This window comes from Megachile rotundata, chromosome 2 (genome assembly GCF_050947335.1).
Source record: "Megachile rotundata isolate GNS110a chromosome 2, iyMegRotu1, whole genome shotgun sequence".
In the NCBI taxonomy this organism is placed as follows: Eukaryota; Metazoa; Arthropoda; class Insecta; order Hymenoptera; family Megachilidae; genus Megachile; species Megachile rotundata.
In genome coordinates, this window is record NC_134984.1 from 7397570 (window position 1) to 7423093 (window position 25524).

Below are 25524 nucleotides of genomic sequence, written 5' to 3' on the forward strand. Positions count from 1 at the left end.
AAGTAACATTTTTTATATTTTACCTATTTCTTAATCAGCTTTTAAAGCTGTAGAAAACAGAATGCCATAATAATTTCTTCCATAATATCGGGATTTTACTGTTAATAATATTTTGTTTTAATAGAATAGTAAATTTTTTGTTGAATATCTAGAAAAATGACATTGGACTACATTTAAATGATTTTAATAACGTGATTTTCGTGTGAAGATTTCATGTGTGACTTAAGTGAAAAGTTCACAGTAAATAAATAGTAGTAACAAAATAAGCACCTTAATTGTATAATTAATGTCTTTTACCTTTACCAAATTCAGTATACATATTTTCTTAAAAATATACGTGGATACAAATATTAACATCCACTTCTACGTGCTCTTGACTATACGATAAGAAATTGTAATCTTGCTTCTGATCTGATACCTCTCGATCTCTTTCCATGGGGAAATCAATGATATTGTGCACACAGATATTCCAACAAAAGCTGAAACTGTGAAAGGTGATGCTTCTAACATGCGTGCAATCATTTCTTCTAGTGCGCCTCAGAGTTTCAAACGCGTTTGTTTTTTATCTGCATAAGTATATTGAGTTTTGTGTAGAACATTTTCAGCATGTAAATAAAAAATCACACAATTGAAGTATTAATTTTGTTATTATATCTCACTCTCCAGGTATTTTTATTTTAATCATTTAGACTCGAAATTCTCAGTCCAAATTCGTTTTAAGTTCATATTATTATAAAGAAAATAACTCCTATTATTAAAGATAATAATATAATAATCCTATTAATAAAAAAAATAATTCTCTAAAAATTATTTAATGATCTTTGTAATGTTTATCGTTGAATTTAATTTTTTATTATTCTTAACTTCCATTGTGAAAAATTGAGTTCCTCAATTATCAACTTTGGGCTGAAAGCATCATGCAAAGGTTCTAAGATAAAGGGACCAATATTTTTCCAGTTTTTTAAAAACATAAAAAAGTAAGGTTATTATTATTTATTATCCTGAATTATCATCAAAATATTGATAACCTTGAAATTTCGGAAAAATGAATGTAGAGCTGGATCAAATTATTCATTCTATAATTATTTAAAAATTAAAATGATTCATTATATTATCTGTTTCAACCATATAGATTGGTTGTTAACAATATGGAACCATATAGAAGGTTGTTACTTTGAAAGCTATCATTCTGTAATCAATATTGGCAATTTGAATATTTTAAATTACAATATTTGCTAATCCAGTCTTTTTTCAAAATAATCAGATGAATACCTTTTTATAAGAAAACATATAGTTGCATTAAAAAAACAAACTTAACCTTTAAATCTTCTAATATATGAAGTTATATCCTCCTCGAAACAACACTTTTGTCTAAAATGTTTATCAATAGCCTTAAAATTATATTCTGTTTCAGTCGACATTGCATCGTTTCATTCGAAAGTTGTATTTTCACGAGACAGTAAATCGTGGCTTTAGACGCAGCAATACCTCAGAATCATGTCATATAAAATTTCTCAATTCCACATTGTTATTACGTGATATTCGTACAATGTGAGTTAAACGTAGTTACATACCAGAATTTACATATACTTCTTCCATACACAGGGTGTCCAGTTTTCTACCGCCAAACTTTACATATTCCGTAAACAAAAATAAGAAAATGACGTTATGTTTTAAACGTTATCAAAAAGTTGTAATAGAAATGTGAAAGAACTTTGACCTCTTTTATTTTTCTATGTCACATAGAATGTGTTTCAGTTATGTACTTGAAACTTTACCAGTATGTTCTATAAATAAAACTAAAAAAAACGTACCATAAACATAAGCTCTTAAGTGTTTTATCGAAAGATTTTTAGGAATATACTAATTGATTATACACAATTTCCTTCTACAAGACTAAATATGAATAGTTGTGGATTTTCATACTTTGTTTTAATAACTTTTAATAATACATTCGGGGCTTATGTTCATGTAAACATTATTTCTTATTTTTATTTATGGAATACACTGGTAAAGTTATAAAACTGGACAAAACTGGAATATTGTCATTTTGTCATTTTGTATTTTCGTTATAACTTTTTCAAAAATTGTTTAAAACCCTGTGTTGATTGTTGCGAACCGGCGAGGTGTAACCATGTAACCGGAGGCTGCATATAGGTTATAGTATTTGTTGGTAGGTTAACTCAGGATTGTTAATTAACCCGGGCGTTAGAGAATACTAGTCGAAGTATGGTTAACACTGGGTGCTACGAAAAGGTCAAGACGTGAGGACTAGCTTACGTATGATTAACGTTGAGTGCTCCACGAAATATGTGAACGAACCGACGTATGGCTGACGCCAGGTGTCACAGAAAATGTTAGTAATAGGTCTCGTAACTACATTTTGACGGTATGCCTCGTGCAGCTAAAATAAACCGACAGGTGGGTCCTTGGACTATAATTACAATTAAATAAGGTGATATTTGAATGTGAAGTAATAATTGAATATATTCTGCAAAACTGGTTTAAGTGTACTTGTCGGTTGAAGACTGACTTTAATTTACAAGAGTTAATAAAACTTTGACTTGAACTTAATTAATTTCGATTCCCACAGAGCAAGAATCTAATTCTTTCCAGGTTTAACGAAAAAAAGTAAACGGAGGTCTAAGAGAAATCGAAATAATGCTTCATAGTACATTTACGTACTACATGGTTAAAAATCGACTCGACAAGGATTCTAACCTGATCTTGTACAAAAATTTGTCTGGACTGATGTTAAAAAACCGATTGAAACTCTTACAGAGTTTCTTCTTATTTGACGTTCAAGAATTAACTGAGATCGATACGTCTTTCCTGCAACCCTTTTTATACCCGAAAAATAAGTGGCAAAAGAGTAGTAGTGGAAACGGTGAGAATTGATCAACGCAAAGTAATTGGGAGATATTTCTTCCTCGTGTTGGTCCTGATTTGTCGAAAAATTCTAGTGCGATACGAAATAAAGAGGTCCCGATCGGTGGGAAAGCTAGACTTTTGCTTCTTGAAGGTCTCGAGCTACGCGAACATCTCATTCTAAAATAGAAGAACGCACGGCGTACACAATAGATATAACATTTTTATTTTATTTTTAGGAATAGAATATGTTAATAAAATTTAGTGGTAAAAAACTGATGAGACACCCTATATATGTTGCCCATGATAGCATGCGGTTTCAAATAATGTAATAGTAATGTATTTTCCTTACTGTCATCACAGAAAACGCAATATCGTCTGTTTTCACGTGACACTAAAACTCATGGTTGCTGCATCAAGACATTGTAACGCGATTTAAGCAAATGTTCTCTCAGAATTTACTGTTTTGGGATCAGTACGTAAATAAAAATGTTATTGATCAGAACTATTTAGTCTTCTAAATATAGTCACAAATTATTATTTACGCTATACTTGCGATACCATTTAAGTTTTTAAATACTTTGTCACATGGTTTGTATCTTTTAGATTATTTTTGAACCTTCGGCATCAGCTTGATGTATGTATGTACTAATGTATGATGTGATAAATTTAATCAACTATAAGAACACACATAAGTAATAATATGAATTATAAATAATAAAGATAAACATATTTCAGTGATATTAATAATTACATTTACTAATTTATATTTGCTGAGTGTAGAATTAGCAATTTATCGATTTTGTCAATTTCTACGTTATAAACAAATTTTCTCGCAAGCGAGTAATGTTCAAATTCAATTTTCTTGAAAATGAAGCCTAAGCAGAAATTTTATTCTATACTTTTTACTTATTTCTTTATATAGATACAGTGAAAATTCGATATCTGCAAAAATCACTTACACGATATGCGCAAAATATTTATCCCCCCCACTGGGAGAAAGACCCCTCTAGACGCTCAGGAGCTTGATTCGTCGAGAAGTATAACATGGGCCTGGTTGTGTAAAACTTTCCTATTATTGATTTTTTTTACATAAAACTTTCACCAACATATTTATAACATTTTCCTGATAAAAATGAGACCAAACACGATATAATCTGGATTATATTTACTGGTTTAATTGATTATAAAAGTTTCTAACGCCGAGGAGGATAGCGTGTGAAAAAGAAAGGGACGCTGCGATCGTGGCAGTCGGCAAAGATCAAAAGTCTGTTCGATTGTTTGCAATACTTGAGCAGTGCTATTTTTTTTTATTTTTTATCTATTTTTTTATATAACTTTTTCCATCATATTCGTGACATTTTCCTGACTAAAATGAGGTCGTGAGTTTTCCACGACGTAATTTGAGTTATATTTACTTGTAATATGTTACTAGAGTAAATGTTATCGATGTACGCTCAACATTTAAAATTACAAATAAATATGTCCCGAAGTACGCCGTGTTTAGTTTCATTTTAATCAGAAAAATATCACAAATATGCTGGTGAAAGTTTTATTTAAGAAAACTCAAAAATAAAAAAATTGTATTCTTACATTAGAATTGTCCAACCGATATGTTATAGTTTCTTTACGTTTGGTATCCTTCGCTCGCTGTCCTTTTCTACGTTCGACAAAACATTAATCAATGTAGGACCTGTACAATATATGCAACAGTTCAGACCCGAGAGATTTGTAGACATCGAATATTCACTGTATACCCTCTTTTCGGTTGTACCGATTTCAGAAGCACCCTGTATATTTATTACTATTAATAAAAACTTTTGGAACCCCATTTTATATTATTATTTCAACTAGCTTCTTTTCTTTTGCTATCCTGTGCATTCCATTCTATACTTCTTACTTCCATCTTATCGGATCGTTGTCTATGTAGATTTTCGTTCTCCTCAGTCTTTTCTTATTCCCTCTAATTTTCTTTATATCTCCGAAGTTGACTAATTGCACTCGAAGCTTATTCCTGTGGTTACGGTTGTTTATTTTTGTTACTGATTGCACCTTCAGCTCAAAAGCCACTCTTTCCTTTATGAAATCCTTTACATCCGTCTTTGCATTTCCTGTCCGTCTTTCCATTTGCTTTATTGTGAGCTCTTTGATTATTATATTGTTCTCGATCTTGTATTCTTACATCTATATTCTTATATCTATGTCTGGTCTTATAATGTTAAATAACGTATTTTTTCTTTTTTTGGTAAAATATTTTTCATCTTCTATCAATTTTTAATTATATATTAAAGGGTATAACCATTTAGAAAGATCATACGATTTATTCTTTTAAAATCTATTTCTTAAGAACATAATATCTTGAAAAGATATTTTCAAAATTTCGAATATTTTCAAATTTTCCTTCTCATTCCCTTTACGATAATTGTGTTAAATAATATGGTAGATTTATCGAGAATATTTTGAACTTTGACTACGGAATAAAATAAAATTGTAATGATTCTAATTTTAAGAGAACGATGTGGGAAATTGGCGCATTACTGCGATACTAAACACATTCTTTCCAAATCATGTTTTTCAAATCGACAGCCACAGTATTTTAACATTGAATTAACTTCCTCAGAGAAGTCTTTCTCGGATTTGACAGACATATGAAACGAGCATGATTTTTTATTTTATGAACACGGATTATGTCCATATGAAGAATTAATCCCCATTTTATCGGCTGAAAATGTTACAAATTCTACAAATTTAGGCTTTACATAATTGCAGTATTGTTAATACCATCCTAGTTCACAAGGTAGCCACTGTTGTTTAGATTAAAACGATATTCAGTTTCTTTTTAAATAAATACACTGATGTCAATCGTGGCAGCCATTAAAAGTGGTAGTGAAAAATCTACATGGTGTGTCCCGACAGTAATGCGAACGAAATTCCTGCGCCGCTCCTGTTGGTCGGAGGGGGATCGGACCACTTGTGCTAGATGGGGGGAACCCTAAGCTTTCCAACGAACCCAGTCCCAGGGCTCTCCGAACCGTGAAAGGGACAGGACATGAATTTTTGTGAACCCTTGTTTGGTGACCGTGTCACGGAAAAAGTGAAGTCGACGATCGAAACAACGATACACGATAAAACTTTTGTGCTAAACTAAACAAATCTCTTGAGGAGACAAATAAAATGATTCGTGAGGCTTATGGGGACTCTGTTCTGTCGTACTCACAAGTTTCGTGGTGGTTAAACGCCTTTAAGGAAGGGCGGGAGGAGGTTCACGACGATCAACGCTCCGGGCGGCCACCAACCAGCAAAACAGTCCGTCAAACAGTCCATAAAGAATTTCTTCGTGAAGGACAGACAGTTAACACCGCCTACTAAATGAATATGCTGGAAACATTGCGAAAAAGTCGTCAGGACGAGAAAACACATCTCCTGTACCTGGATACTGTATCACGACAACGCACTTTGCCACAACGCGCTGCGAGTACGTGAGTTTCTGACCCAAAACCAGATGTTGACGCTGCCCCAAGCCCCCTATAGTCCTGACCTGGCATCGATAGACTTTTTTTTGTTCCCTCGAATCAAGACACCCCTGAGATGAACTCGTTTTTCATCGATACAAGACACCCAAGCGGCCGTGACCGACCCCCTAAAAGAGGTTCCGGAAAACGCATTCCAGGATGCGTACCGTTCATGGCAGAGTAGGTGGCAAAAATATGTAGAAGCCCAAGGGCAGTACTTTAAAGAATTTTAAGTATTTGTAAGAATTGGTTGAATAAATTCCTTTAAAAAAAATCATTCGCATTACTTTCGGAACACACCATGTATTACAATTTCAATAATAATAAAGATAATTCTCTACAAATTTCACTATATTGTCTCTAAATATTAACATATATGCGTGCACAGTTTCAAAATTCTCGAGCAATAGTGACCCAATAATTCTTTTTTTTATTTACTTAAATTCAATGACTCTGTATGGAAATAACATCTTCAGTACTTTTTTCACTGTTTCCTTTGCTTCTGTATTTTCTTCCCCTAATTTCTTCATTTACTTTCTGATTTCTCCTATCCTAGTATTTGAACTGGATTAACTCTTTGCTGACTCACCAATAACTGCAGAACTTGGTTTCTTTTAGGTTATTATTATTCATGACCTGAATTCCTTTTTTCGTCATTCACTACTGCTTTTGTATTAAATATAAGCTTCGATGGTTTTATTTCGTAGTTTTTGCCTCCATCTTTTGCTTGCTCATTCACACGATCATCTAACAATAAGCTCTTTAAGGCAACTTAATTCTTTTTTGACCTTTTAAACACTGATGTCTGTAAAAGTTATAAATTGATAATACGTATACAATTGAAACTTTTCACAAATGCAAGATTACTAATCGATTACTATTTCTTTCTTTCGCTGTTGGTGTTTTAATACTTCGTTATGTTAAATTCATCAAAAATCGTAGCAGACAATAACCTTATTTTCAACAAACCTAATTAATTATTCTGACGATATTTAACGTCTAATATACAGGGTGTCCCAATTTTTTCCGGCCAAATTTTGCCAGCGTATTCTACGCGCAAAAGTAAGAAAAAAATGTTACATGCTCTTAAATGTTTTATTAAGAATTCATAACTAATAATAGAAAATTATAATGAACTGGCATTTCGTCGACACAGCGTGCGTATTCGTAATAACAGACGTCATTTTGAAATGTTAATTCGATAATAAAAAGTTAATAAAAAATGTGGACATCAATTACCAGAGCAAGTAGACATAAGAGTTTATAAAAACAGAAATAGAGATATTTAAAATACGTTCGTACGCTGTATCGACGAAATACCAATTCATTATAATTTTGTATTATTAGTTATAACTTCTTAATAAAACATTTAAGACCATATATTCATATAACATTTTTTTTTTACTTTTGCGTGTAAAACACATTGGCAAAGTTTGGCTGGAAAAAACTGAGACACCCTGTATATTCTATCAAGTGTTTGAGCTGTTTATTTTAAAAGTGGAGCAAGTCTATTTTTTATTATTGCAAGGTATTTAAGAGTTTGCAATTCAGTAAATTTAAAAATATTGATAGGCACTAATAAACAAATTTTTCGTATTTTGTGATATTAGATAATGTATGTGGGGAGTGAAGCGTGCGACACGTGTAGTGGAAAAATTATGTTAAGACAAAATACGATCGACGGGAGAAAGAACGCCGAACAGGGCGCGTAGCACGGACAGTCTTTGTCCAGCATCGAAAGCATTCACAACGTTAATTGTTCTTTTAAATATATATATACATTTATTATTCATATTCAGTGTGTCGATTATTCACCTTCATCTTTAGTTTTATTTTATTTTCGAGGATCCTCAACCTGAAATATCCTTTAGGAAGATTCAGTCAAACAAGTAGGATCCCACATTTGGGGGCTCGTCCAAGATCTAAGGTGAGAGTTGATACAGTTTAAAGACGATATAAAGACAAAGTTGATTGAAAGTGCCGCGCGAGGAAAGTTGACCACGCGTGTGAAATAAGAAGTGTAAAAGTAAGTGTGAGTGTCGATAAAGCTGTGACAAGGGCTCAAAGATGATGCACGAGGCAAATCAAGAAAGTCAAGGAAGTGGGTGCGATGAGCTCGACGAGACGATTGTCGAAAACGCACCTCAAGGAAGAAGATGCCTAGAACGGAAAGTGAAAGGAAAAAGTGTAGCGATTCCTGAAGTCGCAAGTTACACGCATGAACAGATAGACAGTATGAAACTCGCGGAATTAAGAGAAGCGACAACAAAATTAGGATTATCCAGCAGGGGTAATAAGCAAGCGCTAAGAAATCGCTTAAAAGACGCGATGGAAGACGAAGAAGAAGAAGATAGTGAAGAAGAAGAATCAGATCACGAGAACGACAGGCGAAGAAACGAAGGAAGAGGAACGATCAACACAATCACACGACAAGTTGCGTCGTTTACAATAAAGGATGTAGAAGACAGTCTGGCCCACTTCAGCGGAGACGATAAGCTGCCGATACAGCAGTGGATCAACGAGTTTGAAGATACAAGTGCATTATTAGGATGGAACGAATTACAGAAGTTTATTTACGGGAAGCGGATGCTGACGGGATCGGCAAGGCAGTTTATCACCTTCGAGAGAGCGGTTAAGACATGGGACGATCTAAAACGTAGGTTGATTGAAGAATTCAAAACTGAAATAAATCCGGCGACGATTCATTCACAATTATTGAGGCGCAAGCAACAGCCGAATGAAAGTAGTCGTAAGTATATTTATAGTATGCAAGAAATAGCGAATCAGGGTAGCATCGAGGAAATAGCGGTTATTCAGTATATCGCAGACGGTTTACAAGGGGAACGCCGCGATAAAATTATGTTGTATGGGTCGCGAACGTTAAAAGAATTGAAAAAGAATATCGAAATATTTGACAAAGTAAAAGAAGGTACGAGACAAAGTATGCGTGTTAGAGACGAACAAAAGAAAGTAGCATCGGCGCGTGTCGTTGCATCGACAGCGGCGAAGAAACATTGTTATGGTTGCGGTTCGAGTGAGCATGATTATCGAGTATGTCCAGATAAAGACAAAGGAATGAAATGTTTTAAATGTAATAGTTTCGGGCATATAGCATCTCATTGTAAGCTAGATCGGTCGGATAAAAAAGTATCGAGCGTTAATAGTATACATACTTCCACCGATAAAGTCGCGATTAAAATTAACGGTTTACACACATATGCGTTACTAGATACAGGCAGCGAAGTAAGCGTAGTAAACTACAATGTTTATAATCAAATAGGAAGACCGGTATTGTACGAAACATTTCGACGATTTACAGGGTTCGGTAACGCGTTAACGAAACCGTTAGGAAAGTTTACGGCAAAGATTAACATTGGAAACGATCTATTCCAAACGAACGTATTTGTAGTTAATGAAACGGATATGCGAGACGAAGTTTTGCTTGGAAAAGAACTACTCAACGATTTAGATATTCGTATAAACAAAGGATCGGTAGAAATACGGCGAGCGAATGAAAGATCGCGTGACGCGGCGGAGAAACAATCGATAGAGGCGGTCAACGACGAAAGTCGCGACAAAGGCAGCGTATTAATAAATAGAAGCGATCAAAACGAAAACAAGGAAATCTACGAAATTAATAGAATGATGAGAATAAACTATGTAGAAACAGGCGAAATTGATGTAAAGCATTCCTATAAAGTGCGCGTAGAGAATTTAATACAAAATTATGAACCACATGTCAAAACGGATACACGGACGGAAACTAGAATAACACTGTTGGACACTATCCCCGTTTGTTCTAAACCAAGGCGGTTAGCCCCTAAAGAGAAGAAAGTAGTAACTCAGCAGATAGATGAGTGGTTGAAAGAAGGAATTATTCGTCCGAGTATAAGCGATTATAGCAGTCCGGTAGTAGTAGTACCAAAGAAAGGCGGAACATATAGGGTGTGCATAGATTACCGTAGATTAAACGCGAAAATGGTAAGAGACAGATTTCCAATGCCGTTAATCGAAGATTGTATTGATGCGCTAACGCGAGCAAAAGTATTCTCAACAATTGACCTTAAGAACGGGTTTTTTCATGTTAACATCGCGGAAGATAGTCGAAAATTTACCTCATTTGTTACTCCAGACGGACAATTTGAATTTCTGAAAACGCCATTTGGATTGTGTAATAGTCCTACCAGTTTTTTAAGATTTATTGACGAGGTTTTTGGCGATTTAATAAGAAGAAAAGTAGTTTTAGCGTACGTAGATGACCTGATTATTCCTGGCATTGATGATGAAGATGCATATAGAAGATTAGAGGAAACGTTACAGGTAGCAGCTCAAAATGGGTTAATTATAAATTGGAATAAATCTAAATTTCTTCAAACGAATATAGAATTTTTGGGACATGTGATAGAGGATGGGAATATTCGCCCATCACCGGCGAAAATAAAAGCGGTACAGGGATTTCCGGAACCGACGAATAAGAAACATGTTCAGAGTTTTTTAGGATTGACCGGTTACTTCCGTAAATTTATTGAATGTTATGCGAAATTAGCTAAACCGTTATCAGATCTGTTAAAATTAAATAAAGTTTTTGTTTTCGGTACGGCCGAGAGAAAGTCATTTGCGGATTTGAAGTATGTTTTATCTAAAGAACCGGTGTTGCGCATTTACGATCCTGAAGCAATAACAGAACTTCACACAGACGCAAGCATAGAAGGATTAGGCGCTGTATTATTACAAAGGTACGATAATGAAAAGTATTGTCACCCAGTATATTTCATGAGTCGCAAAACGTCAGAAGCCGAGCGAAAATATCATTCCTATGAATTAGAGATTTTAGCCATAATTAAAGCCGTCCAGAAGTTTAGAGTTTATTTATTAGGAGTTAAGTTTAGACTAGTTACGGATTGCCAAGCGTTTCAGAAAACGCTTAAAAAGAAAGATTTGTCACCGAAGGTTGCCAGATGGGCACTGTCGTTAGAGGAATTTGAGTTCGAAGTTGAGCACCGCGCGGGAGAAAAGTTAAAGCACGCAGATGCGCTCAGTCGTTTCCCAGTTATGTGTATTGAGGATACGTTAGGACAAAACATTAGAAAGAAACAAGAAGAGGAAGAAAGATTGCGCGTTATACGTCAGATATTAGAAAAGGAACCTTACGAAGATTATTTTATAGAGAACAATATTTTAATGAAACGCGTACTTGATAAAAATGTAATTGTTTTACCTACAAGCATGCAGATTAACGTAATTAAGAAAATTCACGAGAATGGACATTTTTCGGTACGCAAGGTAGCGGAAAGGATTAAAGAGGAATTTTATGTACCTAATTTAAATGAAAAAATAGAGAAAGTCATTAGTTGTTGTATACCATGTATCTTAGCGGAGCGTAAACAGGGAAAAAGGGAAGGTCAGTTACAGCCGATACCGAAGGGGGACAGACCTCTTGAGACGTATCACATAGATCACATAGGACCGATGACGACAACATGTAAATTGTATAAACATATTTTAGTGATAGTAGATGGATTTTCCAAATTTGTTTGGTTGTACCCTACAAAATCGACGACGACGAAAGAAGTATTAGACAAACTGACGATACAACAAAAGACATTCGGTAACCCGACACGTATAATCACGGACAGAGGGACAGCATTTACATCGAGAGATTTTAAAGAATATTGCGCGACGGAAAGAATTGAACACATTTTAACGACCACGGGTGTTCCGAGAGGAAATGGACAGGTCGAACGAATTAATCGCATTATTATTCCAGTATTAACGAAGTTATCAATAGATGCACCAGATAAATGGTATAAAGAAATAGATAGAGTTCAAAGAGGGATTAATAGCACTTATCAACGTAGTATAGATACATCACCTTTCGAAATTATGTTCGGTTTAAAGATGAAGCAACGCGACGATATTGTACTGTTAGAATTAATACGAAAAGAAGCGATAGCTCAATTCGTTGATGAGCGCGTAGAATTAAGAAAAACAGCGAAAGAAAATTTGTTAAAGGTACAGGAAGAGAATCGGCGTAATTATAATCGTAGATGTAAGAAAGCGACTGTGTATCAGGAAGGCGATCTAGTTGCGATAAAGCGTACTCAATTTGGAACCGGATTAAAAATTCAGAAGAAATATTTAGGACCGTATAAAGTGTCTAGTTTTAAGGGAAATAATCGGTATGAAGTGATTCGTGTTGGCAAAGGTGAAGGACCGAGCATTACCACAACCGCGGCAGACTATATGAAACCGTTTAAAGAATTCTCTTCGGAGACCGAAGAATTTGCAGGTATGGCCGAGTGTGGGGAGTGAAGCGTGCGACACGTGTAGTGGAAAAATTATGTTAAGACAAAATACGATCGACGGGAGAAAGAACGCCGAACAGGGCGCGTAGCACGGACAGTCTTTGTCCAGCATCGAAAGCATTCACAACGTTAATTGTTCTTTTAAATATATATATACATTTATTATTCATATTCAGTGTGTCGATTATTCACCTTCATCTTTAGTTTTATTTTATTTTCGAGGATCCTCAACCTGAAATATCCTTTAGGAAGATTCAGTCAAACAAATAGGATCCCACATGTATGTATATCTAATAATGTTTAAAGTGCTTAAAAAAATGAAGGTCTTATTATATTCAAATGGATTTGTTTCACTTCAAAATTAACAAATTATTATAATCGTTAATTAAGCAAATAATATTTCAGTTGATCAGTTATTCTTTTTCTTCATTTTTTTTTAATCATTTTGCTTCAAATTGTTTTCATATGCAGATTTTGACTTCAAGATGCTTCTTTTATTACGAATTTCCACGGGACTTATTTCTATAAACATATTAAAATAATAAAATTCCTTGGAACTGATTATTTTATTGAAGTGGTGTTATGAGCCAGAAAAGTATTTTTATTTTGCTTTTGTTACCTTCCAACTTCACTTTTAGATGCATCACAGTTACAATTTTCGTTGAAATTATTCTGAGCCTTATTTTCTTTTAAATAATATAAATCACGATTTGTAATTAATTTTCAAATAAAAATGGAATTATTAAAGGGTTTTGTGCACAAATATTAAAACAAGAACCACATTGACTTTGTTGAGTGTTTATTAAAAACTAAATTAGCATTTATTTGCAACCTAAAAATCAACAGTGGCACACAGACAAACCTATGGTACATCCACACTCATATTGAGGTTAAATATACCACCAATATTATACAATTTGTAGTTTTCCACAGTATAAAATTTACCAGAGCTAAATTGTGCCATAAGATATTCTACTAAATATAATTTCAACCTAAGGTGATGCTAAGATAGATTTGTTTGACTTTCAAAGTAAATATCCTTCCAGTAATATTAATCACCAAAATATTACAGAATTTTAATTATTTTGACTACAGATGGGTTACAGATAGACATTTATCTATTGTTTTATCTGTTATCATTGTCTCCATTTTTTTCAAAAATGTTCTTATGTCAAAGTAAGTGGTTCATGTACAGGGTTTAGAGCCATACAACGTTAATTCCAAAAATCCACTTCCTGTGTTAATGACAGATTTATATTCACAAAAGTTGTACGTTTTTACTTCCAAAATGTTATTGTGAAGAAATGAATAGTTTAAACATTTTTAAAGATGTTTTGATTTTGTAAAATTTATCGAGAGTCAAAGACACACCATTTTCTCTCGTGTAAAATTATGTATTTGAAGTTAACTAACACTAAACTTCTGATGTATTTGCATGCATATATCGCTACACACTATAAAATTATATCTTTTTACTAACGACATTTCATTATTTACAAAATATGTAATTGTTGAATTATAAATAAATTTAGTTTGTGGAGTCACCTTGCCGTGCGAGCAACGCACGACGTTAGAGTAAAAAACAATTGAAGGGTACTCTTTCTCTTTGTTCGTGTAAGAAAAATGCACGTGGTGCAAATTAGTGCACATGAACGTAATCCCGGCGATATTAATTAAGGGGTAACGCCACTCTAGGATTTTCAAAAAGACGATTCTTTTTTTGGCTAAAACGATAATTTAGAGTCTTAAGAACGGAATGCCGTTTAATTTATAGTAGAAAACAAATTTTAAATGGTTCAATTATCAATTTTGCCGCAGCGCCTCAGAGCACGCACTGAGTACTCGCGCGGTATGCTGCAATTCATCGCTTTCATATTATTGTTGTCATTTAAAATAATAAGTTTGTTTATTACCTACAAAACGAACAGAAGCATCTAGAAAGCTGAAGAAGGTGGCAAACAATGATCTGGATAGCCAAACGTATGGTATAGGCATTACAGATTAGCGATGAATAGAGAATTTGAGGATTAAAATGTTCATAAAACTTCAAACGCGTTTTCCTCGAAACCAGTTTCTTCATACTGGGAGGATGGATTTCTCGGCGATTATTGCATGGATCGAATTGAAATTTTTACAGTAGTTGCACAACAATATTATCTTTGGGAGTACGTAACCGTTTTTTGATTGAATGTAAACTCTTTGTTTTATAAACAATTTAGTGCTCATTTTTCGTGCAAAAAGTTGATTCATTCCTTAAAAAACGCATAACTTCCACAAAAATTGATTAATCAAAAAACCCCTACGTACTTCCAAAGCCAATTGTACATGGATTATAAATTCTTTTGATTTTTTATCCCACGACTCATACATAACGAGAAATCCGTCCTCCCGTGGGAGTGTTTTTACGAAAGCTGTTTCCGCCGATCGGCTCTGTCGCCTTCATTTTATACGAAAATGACAATAAAAAAATATTTTTTTGATTTTTTTAATATGTGTTAAAGAGACCCTCTGAGAAGAAATTCTTTTCCGTTTGTCGTTCTTCCAAAATAAATTGTCAAAGATAGGCCACTTTTTCAGGCTCTAGAGTGGTGTTGCCCCTTAAGTTAATATGTGTATTTCTTAAGTTTAACATTAAATAATTAGTGAGTAATAGAAGTATGTTATTATTTTTTTATTTTCTTCGATCCTAATTTTTTAACAATAATTACATTTAAAAGGACAAAATTTACATTTATATCTATACGTTTGGAGCAAATATTCCTGCTACTTTCTTCTGAAAGAAAATTACTTTCACTAGATAATTTGTCTCTCAAATCATGTACATTTTATTTAAAACATTTGATTATGTCAATTGCGTAATATTTTCGAGTAGATTAATTTACATTGAACAACCTTTTGCAGATTTATTATAATAGATATATACGCGAAAGTACTTTGATTAAATTCTTATTTGAATAAACTATTATTCTAATACGTGTTTATTCGCAGTTAGAAATAAAATAATTTGGTAAAGCGCGTAATGCTAGAGGTTGGTACTTCACACCGATGGTGCTCAGCGTAACAGAGCATAATAAGAACGGTAGAAACGGCAGCTAGTGCTGAATATAACTACCAATGTCGTGCGCTTTATAAAACTTTTTTACTTCTAAATGGAAAACAAAAGCGACCCGATTTATTTTTGCAATAAAAAATGCCTGCTCTATCGTGTTCTGCTGTTAGATTCTCTTTTAGAGTTCCTGGCTTTAAAATAAGTTCAAAAATTGTGGTAAAAACTGGTGATTTTGCTCTATCAATTTTTCTTCCATTTTTATTTAAACATATTTGGATGCGTTTGATGTATTTGATAACATTAACTGTTATCATTTTATTCAAGAGAACTCATAACATAATTTCGTGTTAAAAAGTACCAAATAATTATTGTTAACAACAAGCATATATTTTCCAGGCCGAAAATTTTCATCTTCTTTTTAAAATCTAGTCTTTTTTAAATTATAGCTAGGGACTGAACATGGTTTACAAATTTCGAGTCAGCGTATAAAAATCTGTAAAAATATCTTGTGAATTTATATGATCTTGAACAAAAGATTAGATTATGCTACATAGTCTGGTTGATAAAATTAGTAAATGCATGACATCTCGTAATTTAACCGTTTGTTGATTTATCGTCATTTTTAGACTGACATTATACCATTGACTGCTGTCTAAGAACTACCAACCCCTTTAATTGTAACTAAACGAAAAATAGTTAAAATAGAAAAAGTAGTTAAAAATATAAAAGTTTTATCTTCACATCAATATTGTTTCACGGATGACCATAGATGACATTACATTTCTCAGCAAATTAACTTTCTAACATATCAAGAAATTCTACCCGCTATAATAAGATTAATTTTTTTCACTTATATCGTGTATAACAGTTTCATTTATATTAAGGTTTTATTGTAAAACTTTAGGATAACGTGAGGCACAGTGAGTAAATTTTACTCCGATTAATAAACAGCAGAAATATATTTTAACTAAACAATAACAAAAACGATAACAAATAATAACTAAAAGTCGTAACTTCAATTGCGAACAAGAACTGGATTAAAAAGCGCGATTTCGTTCGAGAGTCAGCTGCTTTCCAAACTTTCTTCGACCATTGGATATATGCACATATCAAAGAAATTCCTAGCAGGCAAAACAAGGGCCTACACAAAAACGTTCGAATAAGTCTGATTCTTCAAAGACCTCCAAAACTCTCGAATAAAATTTGCGAACTCAACCGCTACAGTACTAAATGTAACACCGTTCAAATGAAAGAACACGAATGATTAAGGGTCGTTCAAAAGAAAGAACATGAATGAATAAGGGTCGTTCGAATCAAGGAACATGAATGATTAAGGGTCGTTAGAGTCAAAGAAGAAATGGAGGAAGCAAAGGAATGGTCTTCTAACGATCGCAAAAGAACTCGATTCGAAAGTTTTAGTAACACGAATATCGAGGAACGAGGGTGCACTGGAAGTAGTGGGAGAGACTCGAGCAGCCAGCAAGTGGTGTGAGGAAACGGGCAAAGGGGAGGCGAGGTTTACAACGTTGAAAGATGGGCACAGGAGAAAAGGCGACTAATTGCAGTATCCTCCGTCAGAGAACTCGTTCCTCTTGCATTTTCATTCTATACTCGAGGAAAGGGAAAGAGAAGCCGAAAACGTTCAGTTACGGGAACTTCGGCTTTTAATTGGATTAGCATCGACCAGTGCTTCGCAAACAAGCCTGACCAACCATAGAGTTTTCCAATCTTTTAGCTACACACCAACTAGAAGTAAACATCTATTTGACGTGATGACATAGTGCAGACAAATCACTCAAAGAATTAACGCTTTCGGAATTTATTTGTTATTGCTACTTTATCTATTTCATTTTTGTCGGTATTTAACCTCTGCTTTGACGAGTCTCACTCGTGACGTACTTACAGTTCAAATGTGACAAACCTTACATAAATTGTGAATATCTTCAACGTGAAATTTAGGTGCAACTATAAGTTGTATTATAAACGATCCCTGAATATACTTACATTTTAATTAGTAATACACTAACCGAAAATCGAATTACATACCATGTAATTTTCCCGATAACCATTTCAAAATGTATATGTATATTGGGTCTACGGGAAAGTTCTGTCCAATAATTTTACTATTTGAGTCCTTCATTGTAAATGGAATCCACCAATCACCATTTCGCTAGAAAGAGGTCATTAGTAAATTATATTGCCCAGTAAATAGTAAATACAAGTATGTATGAAAGTATAATTTTTTAATTCGAAACCAGACAAAACCTCCTGGTAGATTTACCAACATTGAATGCTCGTTTATCGAAGAATGAAAAATAAAATGAAATAGGAAATAAATAAATATTAAAGTATCAAGTAACATATAGAACTAGTTGTTACCTCAACAAAATATCACAAACATTTCCATAAAATCACGACAATAAAATTTTTTAATATAAAATGAGAAATCTGAAACCAGTCATTTTGACTAGTTGGTAGCTCTAGTGTTAAGAGTTACCATGTATCAGTAATATAAATTCAGTAGGTACGAAGATAGAAATATTTCTACAGATTTTTTGCTTTATTAGTAAACAAAATTAAAAAAAGACATATACGTCTATAAAATTCAAATGTTCTGATAACAACAGAAAATTAAAAAAAAAGACAGATTATATAATACAATTGTTTAAATAACATAGTTTTTTTTATAACATCAGAGAAAATATAACTTTTAGTATGTATTAAAAATATTGCCTGATTTTAGCCGAGTACTCGATGCTACTGGTATATTTTCATCTACAAAGGCACATGGGTAATTTTCTCATACAAGTATACGGACCCTGCATTTTGCTAGTTGTTCTTTCCTGGGTATCTTTCTGGTTAAACAGAGAAGCCACTGCAGATCGTGTTTCACTTGGTAAGTCTGTGTTTAAATAAAATTATATAGTATCTAAAATAATGTGGAAATTGTGTATTTTTATTTTGTAGAAGTCTTCAAGAATTCAATTCATCTTCCTATACGTAATGTTTGAAATAAATGTCTGATCTTATATTTATCGCAATGTAATCTAGTAAATTTCATTAAAATTTAAATATTTTATTTAAGAAAAATAATATACTTCCTTTTAATTCCTGCTACCTAAACACTTTATTTAACAAAAATAATATATTGCCATTCCCTTCCCGCTTCTAAATACTGCATATTTATTTACATAATAACGTTTTTTACCTTATTTTTTTAACAAAGCACCGATATTTCATTTTCATGACAATGTTTAAAATGTTACAAGTATATTAATTTTTTAATCATAGTTATATTTCTATATGGATGCCTCAATGAATATCTAAATTCTGTCTGTGGTGACGGTTTGTAACCTGCTGCTACCTTTTTATTTCATTCTTTAATCGAGATAAAAAACCAGGATTCAAAATAATAGTAAATGTACTCGTCCCTTTATTTCGCATTAAATATCATTATGGAAAGAATGATTTCATATTTATTGCGACTGGTTTGTATAAACAGTAGCATTCATCTAATTTAAATATAAATTCAATAACTTCTTAACAAATAAAAATAATATAAATTGACAATATGTACAATGAATAGGAATCAATAATTTGCCACAATGACTTCAATTGTTATTAAGTGTTAACTTTTTTATTGTTTTATCGAAGTATATTATTATAGGTATATTATTATAGTATATTATTATACATACACATATATTGTAGTATAGTTCTGTATATTATTTTTTTATCAAATATTTTGTACAATATATTAAAAAAATAACATTCACAAAAATATAATAGAATAAACTTAAATATATTTTATATTAACCTGTAATTCATATTAAATAATTCGTTTGGGCGGCAAAAATAAATTCTTTTTACAAAATCGAATCGTTCAAAAATTAGAGAGAAAGAAGAAATATAATTTGCACATTCATAATCAGTAGATTAAAGTACATAAAGAACACATGAGTATTATATGTGTACAAATTAATTGATAGCTAGTTATACATCAAATATTAAAATTTGATAGCAATATTCTATTCATAAATTATAGTATTCATCAATGAACCACATTTTATAATTTTTAACGGCATATGATATGACATGGAAATACATATAAATACAAATTCTACATAAGTTACATATTTCATAAATATATATTGTAATATTGTGGTGCATGTATACTTTCAATTTTGTAGTATAACGTCCTGTTATGTTATAATCATTCTGTATACTATATTTTACATTATAAAAGATAAACTTCAATTCATTTTCTTTACGCGTTTAATAAAAATCCACTTTTGTGTCCTACATCGTCAACTGCACGCCTTGTACAAGTTCAATGTTGCATTTGACCCTGAAAAATATAAAAAAAATGTTAATGAAACGTCCCGTGTTTTGAAAAGACATCATAACCTCTCCTTCCCTCCCATATTGTCTCATTCGCCTCATTCATATAGCTTAATGTCTATATTAAATAAAAGTATACAATTATAGTCCAATTAAATAGTGCGTTTGGTCGTATTTGTTTCAGGAATAACAACCGTGCTGACAATGACGTTTCTAGGATTGGAGGCGCGAACCGATCTGCCGAAAGTTCCATATCCCACTGCCCTGGACTTCTTTGTGTTTCTATCGTTTGCCTTCATTTTTGCCACCATTATACAGTTCGCAGTGGTTCACTATTTCACGAAGTACGGGTCCGGAGAGTGTTATTTTAGCTCGGATCTGAGCGAAAGTGAATCGTCTAGTGACGAAGAAGAAACAGATGCGAGATCGTTGAAGAAAGAATCGGTAATTTTTACTTTTTTATGTTTCATTTAGTACATTGCACGAAGAATTTCTTATCATTCTCCAAGGGAGAACTGTTCTGACTTGTTATTCCCTGAATGATTAGTAAAGTAAAGTTACCAGTAGTTGACACTTTAAGGAATTTTTGTCTATTTGTTCACATAGCTCAGATTAAGTTCAATTTATGGAAAATTTATGATTAGCAGTCGCTGAACAAACTATTCTTCTATTATACAGAGTGTGTTCCGAAAGTAATGCAATTATTTTTAAAGAAAGGAATTTATTGTACCCATTCTTACCAACACTTAATGTTCTTCAAAATACTGCCCTTGGGCCTCCACACATTTTCTCCAGCGATCCTGCCACGACCGGTATGCGGCCTGGAAGGCGTTTTCCGGGACCTCTTGCAAGGCGTTTGTCACGGCCGATTGAATGTCTTCTATCGACGAAAAACGGATTCCTTTCAGGGGTGTTTTGATCCGAGGGAACAAAAAAAAGTCTGCCGGTGCGAGGTCAGGACTACAGGGGGGTTGGGGCAGCGTCAACATCTGGTTTTGGGTCAGGAATTCACGGACTCGTAACGCATTGCGGCAAGGCGCGTTGTCGTGATGCAGGATCCAGGTAGCGGAGATGTCTTTTCTTGTCCTTAAGACCTTTCTTCGGAGTCTTTGCAGTACATCCACGTAGTAGGCGGCGTTGAATGTCTGTCCCTCAGGTAGAAATTCTTTATGGACTACACCTTTGCTGTCGAAAAAAACAATGAGCATTGTTTTCACTTTCGACTTGCTCATTCTTGCCTTCTTGGACTTCGGGGACTGGTTCGTGTGCGACTCAGAGCTTTGGTGTTTTGTTTCCGGATCATATTGAAAAACCCACGTTTCGTCACCAGTGATGACGTTGTCCAAAAAATCTGGTTCAATTTCAAGACGTTGCAAAAGTTCACTTGAAATTTCCACTCGGTTGGCTTTTTGGTCACTTGACAACGCTTTCGGCACGAGTTTGGAGCACACTTTCCGCATCGCTAAATCTTCAGTAACAATGCGGAACACAACGGTAGACGACAAATTCAGTTCATGGGCAACCATCCTGATACTCAATCGACGGTCAGAGTTCAACAGTTCTCGAACACGAGTCACATTGCTGTCGGTTTTGCTGGTTGACGGCCGCCCAGAGCGTTGATCGTCGTGAACTTCTTCCCGGCCTTCCTTAAAGGCCTTTAACCACCTCGAAATTTGTGAGTACGATAGAGCAGAGTCCCCATAAGCCTCACGAATCATTATATTTGTCTCCTCAAGAGATTTGTTTAATTTCGCACAAAACTTTATGGCGTATCGTTGCTCCATCGACGACTGCATTTTTTCCGTGACACGGTCAGCGCGCAGAGGTTCACAAAAACTCACGTCCTATCCCTTTCACAGCTCGGAGAGCCCTGGGACCGGTTTCGTTGGAAAGCTTAGGGTCGCCCCTACCTAGCCCAAGTGGCTCGATCCCCCTCCGACCAAAAGGAGCGGCGCGGGAAATTCGATTGCATTACTTTCGGAACACACCATGTATTACAACAAGTATTCATTCCTTATGACGATGGTAAATTTTTTTTTTTCCAAACAAAAATACTCAGCGAAAACAGAAAATTTAGTAATTGACATCTTTTTGTTTTAGTAGTTGACATAGGAAGAAAATCCAATTAATAAACTAGTCTTGATAATGTATGAATACAGAATTTTTTGAACATTTAAAAATGTATTCTTGAGTAAGTTCACAAAATAATATTTAATAATTAAGGGTTAATATGAAAAGTTAATAATAAATATTTAGTATGAAGAGTTCGAACACTCCTCATATCGGAGGTATCCTCATATCAGTTTTTTATTGCATTTTCTTCTGCATCAGTCAATACTCTAGCTGGACCCATTTGTCTTTTAATTGGATGTTTGCCTTCAACCTTGTATTTTAAAGTTACCCTCGCAACACTAAATTTCCTAGCTGCCGTTTTATATGGAGTTTTATGGAACCGGACATCTTCCACAGCCGCTTGCATAGTCTCTTCTGTATAATTTCTGAAGTTACCCTTCGTAGGAGGCATCTCAAAGTTGACAACGGAACAAAGTCAGTAGTTGATACGTAGTAATTTAATAGTTGACACCCCATGTCAACTACTGAATAATAGACCATTACAAGTTTCAGTAGTTAACACGGAGTGTATTTAGCATTGTTTATTGCCAATTTTAATAAATAAACCTCTTTTTAAGTTTCAAACAACATAAACGAATGTCTTTTTTACTCGCAATAATTAAATAATACGAACTTGCAATACTTACATTTTAACCAAATCCTTAGCGATTTATATAAGAAATCATTGATAAATCGTAAGAGCCGTGCCCAAGTTTGATTAATCAGTTGCTATTACATTTTTGAATGGCGGATATGCACAATAGTTCGCAATTGCTTAAGCATGACAGTATACAGATTAATAATGTTTGATGTATTCCAACTTGTGGTTTCCTTATTTATTTACTTTTTTTGAAAAAGTGTTAAGTACTAGTACAGTGTCAACTACTGGTGCTCTTACCTTATATGACAATAAAAAATTGAGCTTGAATTTAGATATCAAGATGAATGTTATGATCACTTTTGTTTATTAATGTTCATAGATTCAAGAGTGTAGAATCACGTTATAAAAGCTGTGATAAATGATTTTTTCAATCCTGTATTTATTTTACATTTGTTTCCGTATGAAATATTAACTTTTGTTTCAAGTATGTTTGATATTTTGAGTATGCATAGTGTCTCACAACTAGTGTAGGTCCCGGAAATGGGTGGTAAAGATTCTAAACAAGATTTCCCTTTAAGTTTAAAAATTACAGTTTATAATAATCAGATATAATGGTAGAACGAAATTTCATTCACTTTTGAATTCGACGCAACAGGTAGATATCCCATCTGAAACTGATTCAATAAATAAACATTTTGTTGCATGTACAATTTCACAAGTATTCTTTGCCTAGCCAAAAATCGTCCTTTACTATACATCCTGTTTCCCATTTTTGATTCAATTGTCATAGTAGTATTATTACCTTCGACCTGAATCGAATTCTCAATTCTCAGAACATACGGGGGGCTCACCACATTTTGCCATCTAGACTTGCGTCATTATTATTACTCGTAGCAAACAATGTTCCAGATGAAATTGAATGGTTTTGAGAGGGGCATATGCTGATGGCATATTTTTTTTGTAGGTGGACATGTAAAGGACATATGAAGGTCATTAATGTTTTTTTAAATGGAATCATATATTTTTTATTGCATCAGCTGATACTCCTTTACAAAAAAAGTATTAATCTATTTATGTGAAAAAATCATTAGTTTAGGAGATATTTTAATTCCCATCGACAATTATTTTCGAATACATGTTTATTTTTGTTCAACAACGTATCGCGATAGCTTTACTATTAGTATTAAATGCCCAGCACTATTCCATATATACCACGATTCCATATGGACCACGAGTAATTGTGGAAATACAGGTTCATCGTAACGCAGTTCTACATTCCATGGTAAGACGATCACGTTTAAAACTAGATGGCACTTAATACCTAAATCAGCTACAAATATAATAAGATTAATCTTGCCTTTGTTCTCGAGGACACATAAATTTGTGACTTGAAAACGAGCATCATCTGCTTTATCTTAATATTCGTACTGCAACATTTAAATACACTTTAAACTATTATTTATACTATTGTGTTTGGAGGGAGGAGACCAATGAACACTTTTTGTAACAAATAACTTTATTCAACAACGATGTGAACAAGACGTGTGGTAAACGCAGAATGACGCCAACGCATGGCCGAGCGGGAAGACGCGGTATAAAGCAAATAACGATCGAATTCTCGCGCGGTTTTCGCTCGGTACTGTTCGGGTATCTCCGGCGATCTTCGTGACCGCGTCGCACAGTCCGCTCGTGGGACTACTTCCCCAATCGCGTATACATATAACAAACAATTAAGGGGGGCAATACCTTTAGACATATGAAAATAAGCTGATATTTGTGAATTTTTTTGTATAGGACACCTTTGTTTTGTATTTTCGAAATTTCAAGTATAATTTATTATAACTATTGCCTATTACAGAATATTTTCTCTTTTGCAAAATATTTAAAAATGCCGGAATTATGACAATTCTTTATGGAAGTGTTTTAACGTGTCTCGTGAATCGGCGTGGGTTCTAGCTTTAGATATATTGGTCTGAAGCAAGTTTGCAGACAATGTTTCGAAAACTAACATTCACAGTTAGTAGATGAACCTCAGAAATGTGCAAAATATGTAAAATTGAAGAAATGGCGCGCTTTTAAAGAAAAACTTTGAATTTTATTGCAAATTTTTGCAATATTTTGCAATAAAAAAGGACTTTAATGTTTAATTTATTTCATACATTTAGGTTTATATGTTAGATAGTATTGTCATTTTTTGACAAGTGCAAAAAATTTGAGCGCGATTGATAAACTAGTTTTTGAGTTATGAGCGACGCCAATTTTAAGAACATAGTTTTGAGAAATACGCGTTTAAAGTTTCAGTCCTCCGCACGGAACACGTGGATACTCGCGGCGCTAATTGGCCATAACTTCAAAAGGGCTTCGTATTTCACTTTAAAATTTTGAGACAATATTTTCAAGATGTTACACTAACATTTTATAGAAAAAAAAATTTTGTAATTTTTTAAGATTCTAAAAGTATTGCCCCCTTAAATAGATACTTTTAAAGGTTGCCAACCATATAGGAGGTCATTCCTTACAAGCAATTTGTCCTGCAGGAAAAGAAGACAAATCAGTAAATTGGAAAAAGATAAACGAGTACAATAAATGATGCTGTCGATATTGCTGATTTCTACTACTTACCTGCGGTTCTCGAACTCCAAATACATGTGCTCTCGAGAACAAAGATACGCTTATAGTATCTCTTGAGTCAATGCCTAAGTGCTATATCATCGATAACATCACCCTGCAGCCATT

The 25524-nt window shown here is 33.7% G+C and overlaps 1 protein-coding gene across 15 annotated transcripts in view; it reads left to right on the top strand.

Annotated features, from left to right (window-relative positions):
• The window catches only part of Grd (GABA-gated ion channel), a 292539-nt gene that overhangs the window by 251802 nt on the left and 15213 nt on the right, over positions 1-25524 (top strand). For all 15 annotated transcript variants that reach the window (XM_076529173.1, XM_076529182.1, XM_076529184.1 and 12 more), the window contains 2 exons: positions 18478-18630; positions 20260-20519. In XM_076529173.1, the coding sequence (XP_076385288.1) occupies positions 18478-18630; positions 20260-20519 (413 nt within the window). The remainder of the gene's footprint in view (positions 1-18477; positions 18631-20259; positions 20520-25524) is intronic.